Raw genomic sequence first — 25,102 nt, 5'->3', positions numbered from 1 at the left:
AGATGTTGGGGGTAGGAGTTTATTAATTAATTTATTTATTTTTGCTGTGTTGGGTCTTCGTTTCTGTGCGAGGGCTTTCTCTAGTTGTGGCAAGCGGGGGCCACTCTTCGTCGTGGTGTGCGGGCCTCTCTTGTTGTGGAGCACAGGCTCCAGACGCGCAGGCTCAGTAGTTGTGGCTCACAGGCCTAGGTGCTCCGTGGCATGTGGGATTCTCCCAGACCAGGGCTCGAACCCGTGTCCCCTGCATTAGCAAGCAGATTCTCAACCACTGCGCCACCAGGGAAGCCCTAAGTGTGGTTTTCTTTAGTGAAACCTGTTTGGGTTTTACTAAGCTTCTTGAATTTGTGGGTTGATATGTTTCAACAGTTTTGGAAAATTATAAGTCATTTGAAGTAATCCTCAAATATTGCTTCTGTCCCAAATCTCTTTTCTCCCCTTCTGGGATTCTAATTACACAAATGTTAGAACTCGTTATGCTCTGTTCCTGCTATATTTTTCTCTGTTTCAGCTTGGATATTTTCTGTTGAACTGTCTTCAAGTTTGCTAATCCTGTCTTTTGTCTTTCTGCTATACCCTTTTGTTGTTGTTGTCATTGTTGTTAAATATATCCAATAAGTCCTGGGACTTCCCTGGTGGCGCAGTGGTTAAGAATCCACCTGTCAGTGCAGGAGACATGGGTTCGATCCCTGGTCCGGGAAGATCCCGCATGCCGTGGAGCAACTAAGCCCTTGCACCACAACTACTGAGCCTGTGCTCTAGAGCCCGTGAGCCACAACTACTGAGCCCACACACCACAACTACGGAAGCCCGTGCACCTAGAGCCCATGCCCCGCAACAAGAGAAGCCACTGCAATGAGAAGCCCGTGCACCACAATGAAGAGCAGCCCCCGCTCACCACCACTAGAGAAAGCCCGCGTGCAGCAACGAAAACCCAACACAGCCAAAATAAATTAAAAAATAAAAATAAAGTTTCCAATCCCATAGCATTAAAAGATATAGATATAGATACATAATATATATCTCCAATAAGTTCTTAATTTCAGGTGTTGTATTTGCCAGTTTTAGAATATTTGATTATTTAAAAAAATTTATTCCACTTCTCCATTGACAATCTCTATTTTATATCCATCTTGTCAATCTCTTTTTCTTCTATGTTGTTTAACATATTATCAGAGTTATTTTAAAGTTCTTGTCTGCTAACTCCAGCATGTGGATCATTGTGATTCTGACACTATCTTCTATTTTTTTCTCTTGACTACCAGTCATGTTTTCCTGCCTCTTTGCATATCTAGTAATCTCCAATACATGATATTGTTCAAATTGTAAATTATCCCAATATGATAAATGTGTAGTAGCATCTTACTGTGGTCTTAATTTGCATTTTTCTGATTACATGTAAGGTTGAGCATTTTTCATGTTTATCAATCATTTGGTTTTCCTCTTTTGTGGAGGGCCTGTTCAACTTATTATTTATTATTTATACAGTGGTCCCCTCTATTCCTAATAGTACTTCTTTTTTATTGAAGCATAGTTGATTTACGATGTTGTGTTAGTTTCAGGTGTACATCACAGTGATTCAGATATATTCTTTTATATTCAGATATATTCTTTTTCAGATTCTTTTTCCTTATTTGTTATTAAAAATATTGAGTATAGTTCCCTGTGCTATACAGTAGGTCTTTGTTGGTTATCTATTTTATATAAAATAGTGTGTATATAATAGTGTGTATATGTTAATCCCAACCTCACTTTCTCCTTTGGTAACCATAAGCTTGTTTTCTATGTCTGTAGGTCTATTTCTGTCTTGTAAATAAGTTCATTTGTATTTTTTTGGATTCATATAGAAGTTATATATATACCAGAAGCCATTAACAAATAAGAAATATAAATGGCTTTTAAGCTATATCATATGATATTTGTCTTTCTCTGTCTGGCTTACTTCACTTAGTACGATAATCTCTAGGTCCATCCATGTTGCTGTAAATGGCATTATTTCATTCTTTTTTATGGCTGAGTAATATTCCTTTGTATATATATACCACATCTTCTTTATCCATTCATCTGTCAATGGGCATTTATGTTGCTTCCATGTCTTGGCTATTGTAAATAGTGCTGCAATGAACATTGGGATGCATGTATCTTTTCAAATTATAGTCTTCTCTGGATATATGCCCAGGAGTGGAATTGCAGGATCATACTCTATTTTTAGTTTTTTAAGGAACTTCCATAGTGTTCTCCATAGTGACTGTACCAATTTACATTCCCACCAATAGTGTAGGGCGGTTCCTTTTTCTCCACATCCTCTCCAGCATTTATTATTTGTAGACTTTTTGATGATGGCCATTCTGACTGGTATGAGGTGATACCTCATTATAGTTTTGATTTGCATTTCTCTAATAATTAGCTAATGTTGAGCTAATTATTAATTATCTTTTCATGTGCCTGTTGGCCCTCTGTATGTCTTCTTTGGAGAAATGTCTGTTTAGGTCTTCTGCCCATTTTTCGATTGGGTTGTTTGTTTTTTTGATATTGAGTTGTATCCTAATAGTACTTCTTGCCTTAAAGCCCACTCTGTCTGATGTTAATATGCATAGGTATTTGGTTAGTAACCTCACCCAGAGGGGACTTCCACTTCCTTTAACTGACTTGGGAATTCTACTGTTTTTCTTGTGTTAATGTTTATCCTAGAGGTTATAATCTACACACTTAACTTCTTCAAATGTAGAGTTAATCAACCCTCCCTCCAAAGAAGATTTTCACATGCTTTTTCCAGGAGGCTGGAGGCACAAGGTCTGCGGGCACCTCAATCTAAGTTCACGACTTGAGTTTACAGACCATCCAACCGATATAAGCTGGGGCTGCAAGTCCATACTAGGGCTGGCTTCTGGAAGCATGGCTTTTGGGATTCCTGCCTTATTGTGGGGAAGGTTTTCTATACGATCATTCACTATGTACTCTAACTTTATCTGTGCCCCTTGTGCAGGGGAGTCGGCAAAACAACAGTTCCAATTGGCCAGAATCAGAAAAAATGACTTTCTTGCTTGGCTTATCCGTCAAAGTTTCTGTTTTCCTTCCATTTTGTTCTGGTAATTCTGTACCCTCTGGTTACACCAGTTTACCAGCGTTTTTAGTTGTTTTCAATGGGAGAATTGATCTGAGTAACATAGCCTGACATTACCAGAAAAGAGAAGTCTACCAGGCCCCAGGCTCCATTTGACAGAGATGGAAACTGTGGATCAGTGGGGGGTGAGGCCACTTTCCCAGGGTCTCAGAACCAGTAAGAAGAGGCACCAGCCTGCAGACTGAGGACTGTCCTACACCAAGTCTGGTGACCTCTCCCCTCATTCTCTGGCAGTACCCTCTTTGAGACTTGGTTTCTCCATATGTAATGAAGAAGTCAGACCAGACGGTCTTTGAGGGCCCACTGGACTCAGAACAGAATTTCATAGTTTTTCAATCCTCTGAGACCCACCCAGCCTCCTCCCCAACCTTCAGTTCTGGATTGGCTCTTCTTAGATCCGACCCCTGAGGTTAGTCACAGATAATTCCCAGATCAGCCACAAGGGGGCAGTGGTGTGCAGAAATCGCCAGGCTCTGAGATGATGGCTGAGCCAAGGGCTTCTTCTTGGAGGTCTTTGCTTCTCACTGTCAGAGTAAAAGGGAAAATTGATTTTGCCTGGGATCCAAAGCCCCCGTCCCTTCTGCTTCATCTCATTTGACAAACTCTGGCTGGTGGACGGAGATAAGTCATCCCCTGCCTCTACCCTTGAGGACTTCATGGTCCACTAAATCCTTCTCTCCAGGCTAGATTTCAGGCTGATTTTTCCACCTCCCTGTTTTTGCTCCTGCTGTTCTCCTTCCCCCATCGCTGCCATTTCTCCTCATTCTTAATGCTCAGCTCAGATGCCGACTCCTCCCTGGAGCCTCCTAAACACTCCCATCAGAGTCCCCCTCTCCCTTCCCTGTGCTCACAGCCCTGGCTCTGTATTTCGAATCCTGGTCTGGCCATGTCCTTGTCTCATTCCTCAGACAGGGCAGTGTCCCCCTCAACTCTGGGCCCCCTGTGCCAGCCCAGGACACCATGAGTGCTGGAGGGAAGGAGGTGGAAGGTCTGCTGGATGGGATTTCTGGCAGAGCTGCAGTGGATTGGAGCCCGGCACTGAGAGGGCTCCACCGTGGAGGGTCATTTCTCTACCCCAAACCCCAAGCCTTTTTGGGATCCAGCTTTGCACTCAGTGCTAAGGAAATGACAAGAAAAGCTTCTAGTTCCAAGAACCAGTGAATTCATAATGAAACCATAAAAACAGCAGAAGAAAACATAGAAGGGTTTCTGATTAACTTTGGAGTTAGAAAGACCTTTCTATGACTCAAAACCAGAAGCCATTAACAAATAAGAAATATAAATGGCTTTTAAGCTTTTGAAGAAATCCTCAGCCTTATTTGAAAGAAGATAACCACAGATTAAAAATACATTGAGGGCTTCCCTGGTGGCACAGTGGTTAAGAATCCGCCTGCCAATGCAGGGACATGGGTTCGAGCCCTGGTCCGGGAAGATCCCACATGCCGTAGAGCAACTAAGCCCGCGCACCACAACTCCTGAGCCTGCTCTCTAGAGCTCACGAGCCACAACTACTGAGCCGCGTACCACAACTACTGAAGCCCAGGAGCCTAGAGCCCGTGCTCTAGAACAAGAGAAGCCACCGCAATGAGAAGCCCACACACCACAACGAAGAGTAGCCACCCAACGCCGCAACTCGCAATGAGAAGCCCACACACCACAACGAAGAGTAGCCGCCCAACGCCGCAACTAGAGAAAGCCCACGCACAGCAACGAAGACCCAACACAGCCAAAACAAATAGATAAAATAAAATTTAAAAAATTATTTTAAAAAAGCAATGTACTTTAAAAAAATACATTGAGATTCCATTTTCACCTATCAGATTGGCAGAAATCCAGAAGTTCGATATCGTTCTTTAGGTGACACTGTGGAAAAGCAGGCATGCTCATCGTTGCTGGGGGAGGAGAGATCCCATGGGGGACCAGATGGCAATATCTATCCAATTTACAAATACCCCTGTGTTAGACTGGATTCTAAGGTGACCCTCCTTGGCTTTCAACTTTGTGTGATCCTTTGCATGTGGGCAGAATCGGTAAATATGATGAAAATATGGACTCAATGATTATGTTCCATTATATGGCAAAAGAGATTTGGCAGATGTAAGTAAGGTCCCAAATCAGTGGATTTTAAGGAAGAGAGATTACCCTGAGGGGGCTGAACCTGATCAGCTGAGCCCATGAAATGCAGAGAATTTTCTCTAGCTGGTCTCAGAAGTCAGAGATTTGAAGCATGAGAAGGATTCATTGTGCTATTCGGAGGAAGCCACGTGGTAGAGTATGAGGTGTCCTCCAGAAGCTGAGGGAGGCCCTCAGCTGATCGCCAGCAAGAAACCAGAGACCACAGGAAGCCAGCTCTACCAACGACAGGAGTGAGCTTGGAAATCGATTTTCCCCCTGAGGCTCCAGATGAGGACTAAGCCTCACCAACACCTTGATTCCATCCTGAGCAGAGAACCCAGCTACACCATGCAGGACTGACCTAGAGACTCTCAGGGTGTTATTTTAAGCTGCTGAGTTTGTGATACTGTTATGCAGCCACAGAAAACAAATACAGTACCTTCAACCCAGCCATCCACTGCTGGGAATTAATTCTGCGAGTATACCTTTAACATGTATTAAACAAAGTATGTACGTGATTATTTATTACAGCATTATCGTAATACCAAAAAGAAAAAGAAAAACTAGAAAGGACTCAAATGTCCATCAATAGGGAATTGGTTAAATGAATTATTTCAGTCTACAATAGAATATTAGGCAGTGATATAAAGCACAAGAAGCTCTATTGGCTGATTAAAATCTCTAAGATGTGTGGCTAGTGGGAAAAGGTACAGCACAGTATATACAGTTTGTTACGTTTTATGTAAAAAGGGCGTTATGAACATTTATTCATTTTTGTACATAAAGCAACTCTGCAAGAAAACCTCAGATACTAATAAAAACTGGTGACCTGTAGGTGGTGGGGACAAGGAGTCAGAATAGGGCAAATGAGGCACATGCAGCCGAGTGAGACTTTTTATTGTATGCTTTTTATACATTTTTTTGGAACAATGAGAATGTATTAATTAATGAAAAATCAAATTAAACTAATTGTTTAAAAAAATGAGTCAGTGAGGGAATTCCCTGCCTGCCCAGCGCTTAGGACTCCACACTCTCACTGCCGAGGGCCCGGGTTTAATCCCTGGTTGGGGAACTAAGATCCCACAAGCTGTGTGACGCGGCCAAAAAAAACAAAAATGAAGATAAAAATAAAATGAGCCAATGGGCACTACCTCCCTAGATTCTTTCTGGGCCTGAGCCTGCTCCCTTGTTTTTCCCCCAAAAGTTGATTCTGGGGCATGTCCTCCACGGCACCCTTGACCTCTGGCATTCCACCCTCATTCTCCCTTCTGCCCTAGGGGAACTAGAGAGACGGATTCAAATAGCTGTGTCTGAGCGCGTCATGTCTCTGGAACTCAGTTTTCCCATCTGTGAAACGGGGATGATAATACCTCTGAGGATTGTTGGGGGATTAAATGAGATAATCCATGTCAAGTGACCCACCTGTAGAAGGTGCTCCTGGCATTTGTGCCGGCTGGGATGGAGGAAAGGGCAGTCCTCGTGGAGGGAGTTTATCGAGCACATAGTAGGTGGACCACAAATGACAATTCCCTCCATTTCCCTCTCACTCACTATGGGACCGTGGCCCGACTCCTCCCTCTGTCTAGTCTCCATTCCTTCAGCTGCAAATGAGAAGTCTGGACTGAATGAGCTCTCCGTCTTGTGTATGAGTTTGGGGCCCTCGGTGACCATGGAGAGCTCGCTCTCATTTCAGATATGGGTTAGTGAGGCCCAGACGGAGCGACGACTTGTTCAATGTCACACAGCATGTCAGAGGCAGAGCCAGGACAGGGACTGAAGGCCCCTGACTCCCACCCAGGCCCTTGACCTCTCTCTGCCCAAGCTCATCTGTGCCCGAGCAGCCATGTCATCACATAGAGACTCTCCCCTGGGCCTCTCCTTATCTCCCCAGCTTCTGGTTGTTACTACAGAAGGGCTGCTGCCCACCCAGCCTTGAGTTTAGAGGCTCCAGCTCCCCTGCAGGCCCTGAGCCCCAGCCAGGTGTCTCCCCCAGCCCCTCCCCAGCATCTGCCCCCTCCAGCAGGAGACACAGAGTGCCACAAATGCCCTGGAGAGAGCACCCCTGGGGAGGCATGGAGCCAGTGAAGGGCCAGGGGAGCGCCTGTGACCACTGGAGTGAGCTGCCCCACAAAGGCCTCTAACTTTTTTTTTTTTTTTTTTTGCGGTACGCGGGCCTCTCACTGTTGTGGCCTCTCCCGTTGTGGAGCACAGGCTCCGGACGCGCAGGCTCAGTGGCCATGGCTCACGGGCCCAGCCGCTCCGCGGCATGTGGGATCTTCCCGGACCGGGGCACGAACCCGTGTCCCCTGCATTGGCAGGAGGACCTTCAACCACTGCGCCACCAGGGAAGCCCAAAGGCCTCTAACTTTTGATCTCTCACCTGAGAGTCCCAACCTCCCGAGGGTCTCCCTCCCCTCATCCTGCTGCTCACTGAGCTACTGGCCTTGAGGGAGTTACCTCCCCTCCCGGGGCCAAAGAGAGAGTGGCCTTGGGTTCTGACAACCTTCTAGATCTCCATAGACTCTGACTATACTTTTTGCCCCTGAGTTTCAGGAGATTCTTAGGGATCCTGGGTCAGGATATCCCATCTTCTGTCTAATTACCGTGAGGTTGGTTCCGAACATTTGAGGCTTGACCTAGGATAAGTAATTTGAGTGTTTCTTTCAGCAGATGTTGGTTGTGCTTCCGACAGGGAAATACGTCTTGGTCTCTCTTAGATGTCGACTTACTTCCATGGCCTCTGCCTATGCATCACTCTCACCCCTGGGAGATGTGTGGGGCTGTTTGTTACCGTCCAAACTGACACACACAGAGAACAGAGACCCTTCGCATGTGCAAATGCATGTACAGATTCCAGACCTGCTCTAATCCTATTTGACTGCTTTAATCTGGTTTTTGTAGGGTTGACCCAAGAGGTCTGAGCAGGTTTACACTAGTTTCACCTAGTTTTAACTGGTTTGACTCAGTCTATGTAGGCGTAAGCACATTTGCATCGATTTCACTATTCTGAGCTCATTTGTGGCTGTTTTGATTTGGGTTATTGTAATCATAGCAGACACTCATATTGCACCTGTGATATGTTGGCACGGTCAGTTCCAAGGGCTTTACGTTAAGTCATATAATTCTTACAACTACCCTGCAGGTGGGGACTGCTATTAGTGTCTTCATTTTACACGTGGATAAACTGAGGCACAGAGAGCTTCAGAAAACTGCCCCAGGTTTCCTGGTCCCTGAGAAGTGGAGCCGGAATTTGAACCTACTCCATCTGGCTGCCAAGTCTGTGCTCTGAACCTTGATGTTAGGCTCTATCACTGCCGATGAGTCTTTGAACCACTTCTTGATAAGTCAATTCTGTCTGAGCCCGTTTGTTCTGCTTTTGCCAGTACGAGCTGCTTGGTGCTGGTTCCGTCCACAAACAGACTTGAATTTGGCCCATTCTGATTGACCCACAGATCTCAGGCCTCACAGAGCCTAGAAAGGGAAGACCACTATATTAGTTTCTTGGGGTTGCTGAAACAAACAGCCACAGATTTGACTGCTTAAAATGGAAATGTATTTTCTCACGGTCTGGAGGCCAGAAGTTCAAAATCAAGGTGTCAGCAGGGCCATTCTCTCTCTGGAGGCTCAGGGGAGAATCTGCTTCTTGCCTCCTCCAGCTTTTGGTGGCTCCATGTGTTCCTTGGCTTGTGGCCGCATCACTCCAGTCTCTGCATGCATGGTCACATGGCTTCCTCCTCTTCCTCTGTGTGTCTCTTATAAGGACATTTGTCAGTGGATTTAGCACACACCTCAAACCGCCCCCCCCCCGCCCCCGATATTCAGGATGATCTCATCTCAAGATCTTTATCTGCAAAGACTCTGTTTCCAAATAAGGTTACAGCCACAGATTTTAGGAATTAGGACTTGGACATATCTTTTGGGGGGGGGCTCCATTCAACCTATTACAATCACTAGGGTCACATCACAGCATTTCCCCCTGAGAACCTAGCTCTTAAAAGTGACTCCTTCTATCAGATTGGGTTTTTACCCAACCTTTGGGGCTTTATTACTTTCTGCTTAGGGATTAAAAGGTAAAAGTGTTCAATGTGCTTGCAGCCACGGAAGAGCCTCTTGTACTTTTCAAGACCCATTTATTAATATCCCTGGCCGGGAAAATCAGGAATTCCTGGAAACACCAAGCAAGGTGTGGAAATGTTTCTGTAAATAGGCACCGGAAGACAGAACCCGCTTTCTAAGATGTTTGCTGATGATAACACCAAGCTTACTGTTCCCTGGGGAGCTCTCTTTAGTGAAAGTAATGCTGAATCGAAGGAGGGCAGATACTTAAGAGATGAGGGGGAGCCGTTAATCCCCCCCCAAAAATCTCCGCACTCCTGGCCCAGGGTTGAAAGAAGCTAGTCATTTAGATAGAGATGAAGAAATGGTGTGGTTACTCAGCAAATAGACCTTGCAAGGAAGTAGCACCCGGGGCGCTTTGTACTCAACTGGCCCCAGCACCAATATACAGAAATATAACAGAAAAAGGAAAGCTCTGTTTCTCTTTTCTGCATTTCCCCACTTGCACCCATAGCTGACGACCATGAACACTACCGGCTGTGAGAGTCAACTTAGTCCTTGGATAGTTTTGGCATCTGCAGAGGCTTCAGGGATTGGGCTCAAGGTCCTGCTCTGCCCCTACCAGCTGTGTGACCTTGGGCAAGCCAGAAAGTCTTTCTGAGTCTTGACTTTCCCATCTGCCAATTGATTTAATAGGATTACCTGGGAAAAGGCCCGCGTTTGGCACTTGCCGTGTATGGCAGAAAACACACTAGCAAACAGACTGGCCGGCCAGGGTCATTACAAATTCATGGTCAGCAACTTCGAATGGTCACTCCGCACGGCCGGAAATCCTACTCTGTTTCTTTCGCGGGCTTGATTGTGATAACTATTTCACATTTAATCCTTGATCCTCCGTCCCCTCCTCTTTTCCTGTCTCACTTTGGCTGCAAGTTGCTTCCACTCCATTGGCAAAATAGAAACCATCAGAGGAGGTTCCCTCCGCTTTGCACGGCTGATTATACAAATCCACCTCCTCTTCTTCTGCCTCTCAGATGATTGTCCCTGCTCCTATCAAACGCCAGCTCTCTCCTCCTGTGCTCCGGGTCCCCTCCCTCTTACCTTAGCAAGGACTTTGATCCTGGGAAATCCCCTCTCTCTGTATCATCAGTTCCTCCCCAGCTCCTTGCCATCAGCATAGAGATACGATGTTACAGTATCCATATTTGGACAAAACTCTCCCTTCACCCTCCTTATTTCCTTCCAGCCAAAGCCCCATTTCTCAGCTTCCCTTTGCATTAAAACGTTCTAAAAAGTTGCCAGTGGTTGTTCTCTCTGGTTCATTGGCTCCTATTTGCAGTTCCACCCCTGCCATTCAGCTTCCATCCTCATTCTTCCACTAAGACTGCTCCGTCAAGGTTGCCCCGAGGTCCTTGCTGCCACATCTAGTGGACACGTCTCTGTCCTCAGCTTACTCGACCTTTCAGCAGCATTCCACGCGGGCAGCTCCCCCTCCTAGGTCTTGAAGCACCCTCTTCCTTTGGCTTCCTGACAGCTCTCTCCCCTGGACTCCCCCTTCCTCCCTGACCACTCCTGCTCAGCCTACTGTACCCTCTCCTCCTCTCTGCCCAGCTCCTGATATAGGAGTGTCCCCAGGCTCTGTCCTCCCGCTTTTCCAGTCTGAGCTGGAAACCAGCCTAGGTCACACAGTCTCTGTGGGTCCAACTGGTCCCCAAGCCTGCCCAGACTCCAGGAAGGGGAACAGCAGAGAATTTGGGACCATCCTCAACCCACCAGGTAGAAACCGGAAGTCCTCCTCAATTCCTCCCCTCTCTCACCCATCACCTCTGACCCCCCAGCAAGTCCACGATAGGTCCCCAACAAGCCTGCTTCTCATGATCTCCACGGCCCCCAGCCTCATTCAGGCCTCAGCATCTCTAGCCTGGGTCACAGCATCACCTCCTACCTGGGCCCCCTGATTCCACTCTTACCTTGTAGTCATCTGTTCTCTACAGAGCAGGCAGAGTGGGTTTTTGCACGTGTGAATCAGATTATTTCACTGCCACGTTGAAATCTCTTTAGTGCTCAGAAGACAATTCAAGCTCCTAACTACAGCCCGAGGGTCCACGCAGCCTACCTCCCAGCCTCATGTTGCTCCTCTGTCCGCCTCGTTCACTGCAGAGTGGCCACTCTGGGCTTCCTTCTGTGTCTCAAACAGACTGACTTGTGCCCGGCCTCAGGGATGTTGCTCATGCTGGCCTGGCTTCCTGGAACACCCTCTAGGAAGGGCTGCCTCCTTCTCATCCTTCAGCCTCAGCTCAAATGCCATCTCTTCTCTGAGACCCCCTTGACCATCACATCACTCCAGGTTCCCACGCCGTGTGCACAGCTTCATAACACTCAGCATCTAGCACAGAGCCTGGCACATAGTAAATGCTCAATAAATACTTGTGGAATGAATGAGAAAAATCAAACAGGAAAGCATTCCACGGCTCAGTACAACAGACTTCCACATGGCCCCGAATCTCATCTCCCACAAGCTCCAGCATGCTATGGCAGGGCCACACTTTGCCACACAGCCCTGCAGGCAGTGCTTTGATAATACAGTCCAACAGGCCCCAGGAAGCCCGACATGTCACGACAGGTCCCAACACGGACAACATTAGGCCTGGCCTGGATCTCAGACTCAGCTCCAGGTATCACTGCTCCAAGCTCTGGATGTGTCCAGCTGACCACAGGGGCCCACAAGGGACCCCCAGCCCTAGCTGTGGTGCCGTTTGGGACACAAACATCTGAGCCCCCATGCGTCAGGTGGTGGGTAGTTGGCCGCAGACCTGGGTTGAGCAGAGTACAATGGGTCTTTGTCTTTCCAGGAGGCCCTGCTCAGCCTCCAGAGGAGAATGGTCCATTCTGAGCACCCAGAGCAGCTGGGGAAGGGGGAGGTGGAAGAGGGGTAGCACTGGACTCCCGGGGAGAGGAGAGGAGGCCCAGGTCTCTGTTCTGCTGTGCAACCTTAGGCATGTCACTGCCTCTTTTTAGCTTCGCCTCCCTTTTGTAGAAAGAAAAGAGCATCGGAGGGCCTCTAGGGAGCATCTGAGTACAGATGGGAAACCAAGGCCCAGAGAGAGGCAGTGTCTGCCCAGGGTCACAAGTGAGGGAGGTCGGAGTCACTGCGGAGCCCCAGGCCACCTGCCTCCCATTAAGCCAAAGGGCTCAGAGGGTAAGGCCTGCTGCTATCTCCTCACCTGTTCCTCTGCCCTAGGCCCTTGGACAATAATTAAGACAGAGAATGAGTCACCAGGAAGGAGAGGGGCCATGGAAAAGGAAAGTGGGTTTCCAGCCCCTCCCCCAGAGCCCTGCCCTTTTCCTTTCCTCTTTGGCCAAGGAACCCAGTGAGTCACAAGATTCCACTGGGGCGGGCTCAGTGCCAAGCTCAGTAATGACGAGGGACCTCGGAGCCATGCTTTTGGCTCTGCTCTCTTTCCCTGCTCTGTGTTCCTGTCTCCTATGCATGGACAGACAGGCAGGCAAGGACAGGCAGATAGCTAAAACCCGTGAACAGACATGAACAGACACCTACACAGACAAACAGACTCCTAGCAAGACAGACACCTAGGAGCTAGGCAGACACAGACAGGGACAGTCACACAGCTATACACAGCGACACACAAGCCAACAAGCACACAAATACAGGCAAACAGTACACTGATGGACAAGACAAGACAAACCCATGACCACACAGAGGCAACATCCAGACAGATACATAGGCACATAACAGACAGGTAACAGAGAGACAAGCAGACTCAGACACACTCAAGCAGAAACACCTCACAGACTCAGATACACGTACAACACTGACAACGTGGGTGGCCAACAGGGGGTGATTTGGGGTAAAGAACAGGCCAGATGCCCCTGGGCCAGCCCCAAGCCGCAGAACCACACTGAAACTGACTCATGAAAGTGGGTTCTCTGGGCATGAACTCTTCTGAAGGCAGCCTCCATCTCCTTCCCAATACGAGGGGCCCACCTTGCAGTAAGATGAATGGAGGTTAGACATGGAAAGGGACTTCCCGACCAGGAGGGTGTCGAGACCTGCAGTGGGTGACTAAGGGTGACAGGGGTAAGGAGTAGAGTGGTGGTAGGTAGGGAGCCTGCATTCTGGCTGTGTGCCCTTGGGCAACTCTGTCCTTCTGAGCCTCAAGTGTCTCGTCTAGGTTGTGTCCTCCGGGGTCCCTGCAGGGAGCAGATGGCCAGCTCCTGTGAGTGTTCCTGCCAACGCTGGGGCTCCAGGACATTACTCCTCCCTCCTCCGCACGGGCACCCAGGGCAGGATTCCCTCGTTGACTCCCTGCCCAGTACCCCCTGGCAGGGGGTAACCCAGTCAACCCAGTCACAGATGCCCGTTGTCCTGGTCCCTCCCCTCCCCCTGGGGCTGGCCAGCTGAGGATGCCCCAAGGCTGGGGGAGGGGTGCAGGGAGGTCAGAGAGAGGGCAAAGGGAATCCCCGATACTTGAAGCTTCCCTCACCTAGGCGCGGCTGTGAGGCTCAGGCCAGGGATGGGGGGATCTGTCCAGGTGGAGTCTCTTTCATCCTCCCGCTGTTAGAATCCTCTGGCCCGGACCCAAACTGCTGGAAGAGAGGGGACTGCGCAATTGGGAGGTAGAAGGTGATGGGCAGGCCTGGTGGGACAGAAGCCCCATTGTTTGGGGCCCAGGCCAGCCTGGGCAAAGGCAGGGTTTATAACCAGGGCAGGAACGGGGGGGGGGGGTGCTCTGCAGGGGGCGCCAGCTGGCAGTGCTCTTCCTTTGGACCCTGGATGGGGGACAGGTGCCGAGCAGGATGCCCCCTGGAGGGGTTGATAGAGGCAGCAGTGTTTGGCGAGGTGCCGGAACTGAGTGGGGAGGGCGGACGCAAAGAGGGGTCTCAGGGCAGGGAGGCAGCTCCCACCCCGCACCCACCCACACCACCCCCTCGGGAGGATGAGCAGCCCAAGGGTCCTAAATCCTCCTCCTCCAGATTCCAGTCATTCCTGGGAACGGAGGCGGCTTGGGGCGGCTCCAAGCCTGGCGTGGGGGGGGAGCACTGTGAAGAGGGGCGTGCATGGCTGTCTTTATTACTGAGGGGTCACGGGGGGCTTAGAGATTTTTGCCGCCCACACTCTCCCCATCATTTCCCAAACTTAGGTCCCAAACTCGGAGCTCCGCTGCCCCCTATCTTGCCTTGTCCGCGCGAGCCCCTCAGCCCCACGGCGAAGCCCACTGGGCAGTCCTTACCAGTGTCACACCACAGTTGTTTCTGCTTCGGTTGGAGTTCCGCCCCTAAGGGAACGGCTTCCACCGGAGACCCAACAAGGTCAGTCACGTGCTCACGGCCCCTCTCACCAGTCCCAATTTCGGAGTTCCGGCGGGGCTATTCCAGGTGCAAAAGAGCCGGGGCCCCTCCCTCCCGCCGCCGGGGCCGGGCCGGCGCGCAGGGCGGGGCGGTACAAAAAGCGATCCCGCCCCGCGTTCCTCACTTGACTTTGAGTGTCCGGCGGTCGCAGGAGCGGGAAAGCGGAGGCGAGAAGGGCATCCGGGCTCAGCCCACACCCCTCACCAGGTAGGGACGCTCCCCTGCTCAGAGGGGAGACGGTGTAGACAGAAGGAGCAGAGAGCATGAGGGGCCAGGTGGAGAGACCAAGACAGGTGGCAGAGAGGGAGAGTGGAGGGGGGGCAGAGGGGCACAGAGAGAGGGACACATGAGGGCACAAAGTCAGGGACCCCCATCAAGGACGGAGGCTGAGGGAAGCACAGGGATCCAGAACAGGAGGAGACCCCGGGTGCGAAGCATGGGTGTTGAGTGGGGAGCATCAAGAATGCCACCATCCCCACCTCCTGTCCTTGAAGGTCCCCCGGCAGGTCAGGGAGGGGCTCCATTTCTTGCCTAAGCCCCTTCCCCCGGTAAGCCAGGGTACGTAAACTGTGGCTCCTCGCCCCTGTCCTGCCTGGGGACCCAGGAATCAGGGTCCCTGCTGGAACCCCAGGAAGCTGGGAGATCAGTCCCTGGGGTGCCAGGGAATCTCTGTTGCCCACCACTTCTGACCCCTGAACTCTGCCCTCCCTGGGCCCAGGAGGCACCATGTGGCGATGTCCACTGGGGCTGCTGCTGTTGCTGCTGCTGGCTGGCGAGTTGGCCCTGGGTGCCCAGCGGGGTCGTGGGCGCCGGGAGCTAGCACCGGCTCTGCACCTGCGGGGCATCCGGGATGCGGGTGGCCGGTACTGCCAGGAGCAGGACCTGTGCTGCCGCGGCCGCGCCGATGACTGCGCCCTGCCCTACCTGGGTGCTACCTGTTACTGTGACCTCTTCTGCAACCGCACCGTCTCCGACTGCTGCCCTGACTTCTGGGACTTCTGCCTCGGCGTGCCACCCCCCTTTCCCCCCATCCAAGGTGGGCACCAGACGGCCAGGGGTGGGTCACTTTGTCAAGCCCAAACTCAGCAAGGCTCAGGAGCAAAGCTGATGCATTGACATTTCCAGGGGGAGGCTTTGTAGAATCTGGGAAAGAGACCCTGCCCCTCTCTCAGCGCTTCTGGGAAGTCCCCACTCTGGTCTAACTTGAATCTCTCCAGTAAGATGGAAAAAGAAGAGCCTCGGTCTGTGAGATTTTAAGTTGGCCCAGGAGTAGGGCAGCCTCCTGCCCTTTCTCCCAGTCCTGCCTGTCTCCATATTCTGGACTTAGAAGGTGCTGGCCACACCTGCTGACTCACCCTCAGACTGATAAAGCACAGGGGTTGGTCAGAGTCATCTTAACAATTCCTCTGCCTTTGCTTAGGATTCTCTACCCCTGAGATGGCTGGTCACACCTGGGAGGTGGGTTAAGTCTGTTCCTGCTCTCAGCTCTCACCACCATCCACTCGCCCTTATGCAAGAGGAGAGTCACTTGAATTCTTTCCCACAATTCCATGGGGCTGCGGGTGTGAGACTGCATACCTGGGTTGTCACCGCAAAGTGCTGTGTCATCTGAGGGGAGTCACTTACCTTCTCTGGGCTTTGGCTTCCCCATACTCCTCCCACTCCCCATCTCCAAACCCCAACTCATTTAAATTGCATAGGATCTAAGGAATGTTGTGGCTGGCATCCAGGCAAAGCAAGAGGGATCCAGGTTGGAGTCACTGAAGAACTTCCCAAGTAGCAGTTGGTGTGTGACCCTGTAGGAGATGTCTTAAGTTATAGCTCGGCTTTAGTTTCAGTGAGGGCTGGTGTGTGTGAGTGTGTGTGTTTGGGAGGATTCAGGACACTTGACCTCTGAGGACCTGGTGGCCATCTCAACCCATCGTCTCTGGTCTTGGCTCCACTTCTCTTTCTGACTTTCCTCCCACCAGGATGTATGCACAGGGGTCGCATCTATCCAGTCTTGGGAACCTACTGGGACAACTGTAACCGTTGGTAAGTGTTGGGGGCTTGCCTTGTGGGCTTTGTGGAACAGACTTGATTCAAATCCTATCGCTGTCACTCACTTGCTGGGGGCAAGGCCTTTCCCTTTTCTGAGCCTCAGTTTCCTCATCTGTAACATGGGAATTTTTACACGGACCATGTCAACTTCTGTACCAGCATTCCAACAGCAGTCCCCAGGAGCAGTCAACCATGGATGCCCAGCTCCAGGTGCAGCCCCTCCTGCCTGGGGCTAGGCTACTGCCCCTCCCAACCTTTCTCCCTGTCACGGGAGAGTCCAAGAAGGGGGCGCCAGGAAGGAAACCTCTGACTGCAGCATCCGTTGCCCTGGACCGGATGAGGGTCAGGGATGGCTGAGCTGGCAGCCAGCCAGACTGTAGCAGGGCCTTCCCTGGAATGTGGCCCCTCCTCCTCCTCCAACCCTCCCCACCATTCCCAGTAGGAGGATGAAGGGGTTGGGGTGCCCCCCTACCCTAATCTGAGGCCTGAGATGGGAGGTGCGAAGCCTTGAATGCCTTAATGGAAATAATATAGGGACCCTAAGACTTAGAGGAGGAGGCCCTGCACCCACTCCACCCCATGCCCTGGGACTGAGAGGGCCCCAGGGAGGAGGAAACTTTTTGGAATGCATTACGCATAAGCTGTTTCCATTGCCTCACTGGCGTGAGGGGTGCCTGGGTCACAGTGAGAGTGGGGACTCGTGCATTTTAGCGTGTGTCTGGGTGAGAGAGCATGTGTGTGTGTGCATGCTTTGAGTGTGTGTGACCTGTGTGTGTGTTTCAAAAGATGGAGCATGCTTGCATGATTCTGCTGCTACTGATAGGATGCCTCTGGACATGGAGGGGTTAACACTCTCTCTCGATCCTTCCCTAGGGCCTGGCCACCCAGGCCCCCTCTGGAATGTTGGGACCTGCTGCCACCAGTCCTGCCTAGACCTGCTTGGACAGCCCTGGGGGGCAAAGAGGGAGGTGGCAGAAAAGGACTGACCAAGCCACTGCCCTCCCAGGCCAGTTCTGGCTGTGTTCCCTGCACTTGACACCTGAGGGAGAGTGTGGGACAGTGTCTGTGGGCCTCCCAGGCTCTGTGAGCCCTCGAGGATGCTTTCGAGAGTCAGAGGGGGAAGGGAAGGACGAAAGCCTCCCTGAAAGTGCCCCCGCAGCTCCTGGGGCTGGAGATCCCAGCCATACTGGGTCTTCGTCCCCTTGAGGCTCCTTAAAAGGCAACAAGGGAGGCGGGAGCCTTGGGCGGGCTTGAAAGGATGCAGTTTAGCATCTTGTCATAGCAGAGTTATGAGCTTGTAAAAGCACTGTAGAATTCATAGAATTCAACTGTTCAGTCAACACCTATTAGAGACCTACTATGTGCCAGGTGCTGTGCTGGGCCAAGGAGATGCAGCCAGAATGCGTCAGACAGTCCTTGTCCCTGCACTGGAGCCTCTAGTCTAATGGTGACACAAATAACAAACCTGTCATTACAACCTTACAGGTGTGATGGGGGGAAGAGAGGTTAATGGGGGACCCTAGTTTAGAGTGGGGTGGGGGCGAGGGAAGGCTACTCAGGAAGGGATATTTATGCAGATACCAGGGAGATGAGAGCATGAGTGGCCCAGGCCCAGGAGGAGGGAACATGGGGGGAAATGGCTTGTGGAAACGGCCAGGAGGTGGGACCGAGCTCATTGCAGCTGGAGCTGTGAAATGGGGAGAGAGGCCCCAAGGAGGGGCAGGCCGCATCCCTTGGGTCTCATAAGCTGTGCCAAGGATTTTGCGTTTTGCTCTAAGTGTCGTGCGCAGCCACTTAGGGAGCACACGGTCTGATTTGTGTTGTTCAAAGATCTCTGTGGCTTTAAAAGAGGGGTGTGTGTATTGGCCGGAGGGAATCACAAAGAAGCAGGGAGCCTGGTTAGGAAGCCACTGCCGGGGTCCAGGTGAGAGGGGATAAGGGGCCAGAGTCGGGTGGCGTGGTGGAGTCTTTCATGACCTGCTGATAGGGCAGAGGCCGGTGGTAGGTGGGTATGGGTGAGGGGCAGGCGGTAGGGGAGACACCACGGACCACATGGAGTTCAGGCTCAAACAAGTGGGTAGATAAGGTGCCGTTTTCTGAGTTGAGGATGTTAAGGGAGGAACAGGTTTGGGGGAAGATAGTTTGGCCATTCTGAGATGCCTTTCACACACCCAGAGGAGCTGTCAGGAGGCCAGCTGGATATGAGTCTGAAACTCAGGGGGGTGGGGAGTTGGGGTTCCTGTAATGAGAACAATAATGGAAGATAACAATTCTTGAGCATATCACATGGGCCAGGCCCTGGGCTGAGTACTTTGCAAGGTTGCCTTTTAATCCGTGGAAGGTGGTACTATTATTATCCTCATTTTGCAGACAACATTGAGGGAGAGTTTAAAATAACTTACCTAAGGTCACATGACTAGTCAGCTAGACTCTGAACCCTGGATTCAATTCAGAATCCATGGTCTTAATCACTTCACTGTACTGCCCCATTCATTCATTCATTTATTCATTCCACAAATATCTATTGGGTGGCTACTATGTGCTAGGTTTTGTTTTTAGGCACTGAAGGTATCAAACAATACCTGCCCTCAAGGAACTTAGATTCTGTGAAGAAACAGGTATAGACAATATAAATAACTAAATATATAATATGTCAGATAGTGATGACAGGCTGAGGAGAAAAGAAAACAGGGAAGCAGGGTAGGAAGGATGGAGGATGCTGAGATAGGGTGGCCAGGGCAGGCCGCCCTGAGAAGGTGACATTTGAACAAGGACTTAGAAGAAGTGAGAGGGGCCATGAGGATGTTGGAGGAAGAATAGAGCAAAGGCCCAGGGGCAGGAGCGTGGCTGGTGTCAACAGTCAGGACCAGCCTGGCTGGGACCTCAGGAACCAGGACAGGGAGGAGGGGGTCAGAGAGGGGACAGGAGGACAGATAGTGCAGGGCCTTGTTGGCACTGGAAGGACTTTGGCTCTTATTCTTGATGTGAAGCCAGTGGCAGGTTTCGGGCAAGGGAATGGCATGATATGATTTGGGTTTAACAGGATCGCTTGGGCAGCTGTGTTAAAAATATACCGAAGAGGGGGAGGGGGGCACAGGGCAGAATCGGGGAGAAGAGCGAGGAGGCTACAGCAGAATCCAAGTGAAAGGTGACTGGACCGTGGTGGCTGCGGAAAAGAATGAGACGTGGTTTGGATTGTTTTTAAGGTAGAGTCAACACGATTTGCCAATGAATCGGGTTAGCATGTGAGAGAGAGTCAAGGGTGCCTCCCAGGCTTTTGGCCTGCGCTCCCGGAGAGGATGGAGTGCCGTTTTCGAGGACTGTGGCAGGCGCAGGCCTGGGAGTAGGGGAGAACAGGAATTTGGTTTGGGATGTGGTGAGTATGACCTGTTAGACGCCCCGGAGGTGATGTGGTGTAGCAGTAAGATCCTTGAGGGAGTTTAGGGAGAGATCTGAGAAGCAGATAAAAACTTGAGAATCATAAATTTGAAACTGACATTTAAAGCCACCAGGCTAGATGGGATCATCTGGCGGTCCTCTCATAGGTGCTGATGCAGAATTTCAGGCCCATGTTGACCTCTGAGGCCTCCTCCCTTCCAAGGATGCCCAGCACCACCTCCCCTCTTCCTTCCCTCCTGTTCTTCCAGCACCTGCCAGGAGAAAGGGCAGTGGGAGTGTGACCAGGAGCCATGCCTGGTGGACGAAAACATGATCAAGGCCATCAACCAAGGCAGCTATGGGTGAGAGGCCCTAAAAATGCCCCGAGCGGGCACACATGCGCGTGCACACACATACACACATATGTTCTGCCCGAGATGCACATCCTGTCAGGCGCACCCACACTCAGATCTTATTCATGTGTACACTTAGCTGGTAGGCATCTCTCCCACCCACATGCACATACCTCCAGGACCCCCAGCCTTGGCCGGTCTGTGACCTCCATCCCCTCTCTTTCAGGTGGCGGGCTGGGAACCACAGTGCCTTCTGGGGCATGACCCTGGATGAGGGCATTCGTTACCGCCTGGGCACCATCCGCCCGCCTTCCTCCGTCACCAATATGAATGAGATTCATGTAAGTCCATTCCTGCCCACAATCCTGCCATCTCCTCTTGGCCTACGACCCCAGGGACCCTGGCACCCTGTGCCCTGCTTCTCCAAGGGCCTAGGCCTGTCCCCCGCCAATAGGCTGTGTATCCCTGGACAAGGGACTCCCCTTCTCTGGGCCTTAGGTTTCTGCCTATAACAAGATATGCTGCGCTGCAAGAACTGATGCTCAGATTCTGAGTTTTGTGGTCCCAGCATCTGACCCTCCCTAGCTTCTCCGGCCTCTCCGGCTTGGGAAAAATGTCATTGGTCCCAGTATGGCTGGGTTAGGGCCCTAAGGGCCAGGAGGTCACCTTGGTATTTTGGGAAGGGAGGGACAGACACTCCTCCAGCTTTGGCCAGAGAGCAGCAATTCTCGGAAACAAACGCCATCTCAGCAGAACCCCCAGGGAGGAAGGGGTTTCTCCCTTCCCACCAGTGGGCCCCTCCAGAGGGAGAAATGAGAACCAGAGCCAGAACAGTCAAAGGGTGAGGAAGGGGAGCTTCAGCGGGACAGGGCTGGGGCACATGCCGGAGGCTCCTTCCATCAGTGGCCGGCAGGGAGGAGGCGGTGACTGGCCAGAGCAGCCCTCCCTGCAGAGGGAGCTCAGCTCAAGGCTGAGGTGACCAGACCCTGCCCCTGCCCTTACTCCCCTGGGCCTCCGGCTATTTTCTGCCTCCTGCTGTTTGCCTTGGCAGCCTGCCCAGTCACGGGACCTTACTGCTTCTTCCCTCCCCTGCCCTTTGGGGCCTGAAGCCCAAGGTCCTGGTGGGAAGAAGGATGTAGCAGATCAGAGGGTGCAGAGGAGGAAAGAGGCAGGGCTTGAGGATGGAAAGTGGCCCGACCACTTCCCTATTCCTGGCTTCAACTGCCTCACCTGTAAAACAGGACTAGTCACCTCCCACCTGACACTAGAGGGGCACTAAATGGTGCCTGGGTCTTCCTCTGGGTCACCGTGGAGGTTGCTGGACTCTCTCAGCAACAGAGGGCTCAAGATCAAACTGCAGGAGGCCCTGGACTCTTTTTTTTTTTTAACATCTTTATCGAGTATAGTTGCTTTACAGTGGTGTGTTAGTTTCTGCTGTATAACAAAGTGAATCAGCTATGCATATACATATATCCCCATATCCCCTCCCTCTTGCGTCTCCCTCCCACCCTCCCTGGTGTGTTAGTTTCTGCTGTATAACAAAGTGAATCAGCTATGCATATACATATATCCCCATATCCCCTCCCTCTTGCGTCTCCCTCCCACCCTCCCTATCCCACCCCTCTAGGTGGTCACAAAGCACCGAGGCCCTGGACTCTTGGGAGACCTCCAATGCCTAGGGCCCCTGAGGGGCAGTCTGGGGCAGAGGCAGGAGGCAGACAGAGTGACCTTTTCCTTGCAGACAGTGCTGGGCCCAGGGGAGGTGCTGCCCAGAGCCTTCGAGGCCTCTGAGAAGTGGCCCAACCTGATCCACGACCCTCTCGACCAGGGCAACTGTGCAGGCTCCTGGGCCTTCTCCACGGCAGGTACGTTCAAGGGCAGGGGCTGGCCAGGTGGGAAAGGAGGGCAAAGGCCTGAGCCCCCTGACAGCGCCTCTACCTCCCCTCCCACCAGCCGTGGCATCTGATCGAGTCTCAATCCATTCTCTGGGGCACATGACACCTGTCCTGTCGCCCCAGAACCTGCTGTCTTGTGACACGCACAACCAGCAGGGTTGCCGCGGTGGGCGACTTGACGGTGCCTGGTGGTTCCTGCGCCGTCGAGGGTGAGCAGCAAGGGGGTGGGAAGAGGGCATGAGGCGGGGGTCTTAGGAAGGGAAAGCCTGCAGGAAGGGCCTGGGCCAGGCTGCCCCATGCCCACTCTGTCCCCGCTCCCTCCTGCTGCCCCTGCAGGGTTGTGTCTGACCACTGCTACCCGTTCTCGGGCCATGGGTGGGACGAGGCTGGCTCCGCACCCCGCTGCATGATGCACAGTCGGGCCATGGGTCGGGGCAAACGGCAGGCCACCGCCCGCTGCCCCAATAGCTATGTCCATGCCAATGACATCTACCAGGTCACTCCTGCCTACCGCCTCGGCTCCAACGTAAGTCTGCACTTGGGTGAGGGGGCAAAGGCAGGAGAGCTGGAAGGTTGGCCAAAGGCTTGAGCCTCGCGCCTGATGGATACTCTCCTCTCCACCCCCTCACCCTCCAGGAGAAGGAGATCATGAAGGAGCTGATGGAGAATGGCCCTGTCCAAGGTGAATGCCCCTCATCCTGCCCCCTGATTCCAGAAGCTTGTGCCTGCTTGAGACTGGGCGCAGAGGCACAGGTGGTCCGTACAGCATTGAGCAGCAAGTCCATTGGGGCTAGGAGTGGGGGGACCATGTCCCTTCCCCCGGAGCAGCACCTGGAGGGGACACTTAGAGTCTTGGTACCAAAGGCCCCGGGGCCTGGGCAAGCATCTCCAGGCTTGCGTATCAGTGCCTGTGCTGATGGGCTGAGCCAGCCCCATTTTGACCTCTGCCCACAGCCCTCATGGAGGTGCACGAGGACTTCTTCCTGTACCAGAGCGGCATCTACAGCCATACACCAGTGAGCCTTGGGAGGCCGGAGCAAAACCGCCATCATGGGACCCATTCGGTCAAGATCACAGGGTGAGGGGCTTGGTGGGCAGGGGGCTTGGGGGCAGCAGGGCTTGCACTGGGGCCTCTGAGTCTGCCTTGAATCCTTACCACCTCTCTGCAGAGCTCCATTTCATAGGGGAGGAAACCGAGACTCAAAAAGAGGAGGTACTTGCCCTGGGTCACACCAAGAGTTAGGGGCCTTTTAAGGTGTTCTAGAACTCTTCCTTCCTTACACACTGGGAAAACTAACTCCAAATGAAATACAGACAAGGATTCAAGAGTTGCTCAACCTCTCCCCAGCTCAGCACCTGTCCCAGCTCTGCCTGACTCACTCCCCCAGCCCTCAGTTTCCCCAGCTGATATAAGAGGCAGTGCTAGAGTCACTGATTTCAGTAGTCCAACCAATGCAATGTACTTTGCACACACACCCCGCCCCCCGCCCCCCATCCCCCGCCAGGTGAGGAGGGATGGCAGGCAGATGTGTGAGGTGCCAGAGAACTGGTCGCTGGGATATGGATCCCTGGAGGGTGGAGGCCCAGTTTCCCTCCTTTTCTGCTTCCTCCTCCAGTTGTCCCTTTGGGACCGTCCCCACACCGGGCACAGGTGCACAGAATTAGAGATATGGAGACTGAGGGAGGTGCAGAGAGGGACAGAGAGCTGCCCAAGTCCTGAGGTGCACCCAAGTCACCAATGGCAACAGGGGGCTGGGCAGGGAAGGCCGCGGGCGGGAGCTCCTGAAAGCAGGTGAATCAGCGCCCTTCCCCCTCCGGCTCTGGCCCGCAGGTGGGGGGAGGAGACGCTGGCCGACGGAAGGACGCTCAAGTACTGGGTGAGTCCCTGCGCCGCGTGCCAGGCGGCCGCTGTCACCTTCCTCCGGGCCTCCAGTCCTCCTCTCCCACTCCGATTCCGCTCCTCACGGCTCCTCCTCATTCCCAGACGGCGGCCAACTCCTGGGGCCCAGCCTGGGGAGAGAGGGGCCACTTCCGCATCGTGCGCGGCGCCAACGAGTGCGACATCGAGAGCTTCGTGCTGGGCGTCTGGGGCCGCGTGGGAATGGAGGACATGGGTCACCACTGAGGCCGCGGGCACCACGCCGGGAAGAGCCCTCTGTGGGGCAGCAGCCCCCGCCCCGCCCGCCCGACGGAGCTCCGGGCCCCAGGGGCCTAATCCTCACGCGAGGGTTCCAGAGGACGCAGCGCCCTGCTTGGGAGCCTCGGGCAGGTGAGGCTGGCGGAGCCCCCAGACCTCCCAGCAGGGGCCGGGCAGGGCCTGGCCTGGAAGGAGCGCAAGACCATCGAAGCCAGGACACCCCCTTCTCCGGCCCCACCACTCCACCCCACCCTTGTACTCTTATTCCTCAAAGATATTTATTTTTCTTTTCACTGTTTTAAAATAAAAACAAAGTATTGATAACTATGTATCTTGGAAGTTCTGGGCGTGGAGAGCCAGGCCAGAGTTTGGGTGGCATATGGTTAGACAGCAGAAAGGACTGCCTGTGGCCATGCTGGTTGGCGGGGGTGGGGGTGGGGGGTGGACCAGAAATCTTAGCCTCCATTCAGCCCTAATTGTCAGTGGCCCTGGACACTGACCCACTTGGAGGTGGGGCATGGATGGCATGGCCTTTGGCCCCTAGAGAGTCGTGGGCCCGTGGGAACCACTTCTCAGACGCTGAGTCAGCACCGCCTGAGGCGGGGGAATCCAACCCACCAATCAGCAGAACTGGCGC

General features: G+C 52.5%; 1 protein-coding gene and 1 long non-coding RNA gene across 4 annotated transcripts; one reads left to right on the top strand and one right to left on the bottom strand.

Annotated features, from left to right (window-relative positions):
* Positions 1-7,862: 7,862 nt before the first annotated feature.
* LOC114485472 (uncharacterized) lies at positions 7,863-14,708 on the bottom strand. Its single transcript, XR_008616755.1, has 3 exons — positions 14,545-14,708; positions 11,409-11,690; positions 7,863-8,988 (listed from the first exon to the last, which is right to left on the bottom strand). It is a non-coding gene; the product is annotated as an uncharacterized lncRNA (long non-coding RNA).
* Positions 14,709-14,786: 78 nt separating this feature from the next.
* On the top strand, positions 14,787-24,792 carry TINAGL1 (tubulointerstitial nephritis antigen like 1). Of its 3 annotated transcripts, XM_055083224.1 has the most exons (12): positions 14,787-14,869; positions 15,381-15,698; positions 16,633-16,696; positions 20,350-20,442; positions 20,660-20,774; positions 22,175-22,298; positions 22,387-22,537; positions 22,665-22,854; positions 22,965-23,010; positions 23,283-23,406; positions 24,160-24,205; positions 24,313-24,577. In XM_055083224.1, exons 2-12 carry the CDS (start codon positions 15,389-15,391, stop codon positions 24,451-24,453), a joined length of 1,404 nt encoding a protein of 467 aa, XP_054939199.1. In that variant the 5' UTR covers positions 14,787-14,869; positions 15,381-15,388; the 3' UTR covers positions 24,454-24,577. The 3 variants fall into 3 exon arrangements, 2 of the variants coding, with proteins under 2 accessions (XP_054939199.1, XP_007128524.1); XR_003678894.2 differs by having other exon boundaries at positions 22,965-23,406; positions 24,313-24,360; XM_007128462.3 differs by having other exon boundaries at positions 24,160-24,792.
* Positions 24,793-25,102: the final 310 nt, after the last annotated feature.

Source organism: Physeter macrocephalus, chromosome 3, assembly GCF_002837175.3.
Source record: "Physeter macrocephalus isolate SW-GA chromosome 3, ASM283717v5, whole genome shotgun sequence".
Lineage (NCBI taxonomy): Eukaryota > Metazoa > Chordata > Mammalia > Artiodactyla > Physeteridae > Physeter > Physeter macrocephalus.
This window is presented reverse-complemented; position numbering and strand designations above follow the sequence as displayed.

Coding starts and splice junctions, on each gene's coding strand:
- TINAGL1 (XM_007128462.3), top strand. CDS start 15,389: ATGTGGCGATGTCCACTGGGGCTGCTGCTGTTGCTGCTGCTGGCTGGC. Junction 16,697..20,349: donor TGGGACAACTGTAACCGTTG/GTAAGTGTTGGG, acceptor CTGTTCTTCCAG/CACCTGCCAGGAGAAAGGGC. Junction 22,299..22,386: donor CTGGGCCTTCTCCACGGCAG/GTACGTTCAAGG, acceptor CCCTCCCACCAG/CCGTGGCATCTGATCGAGTC.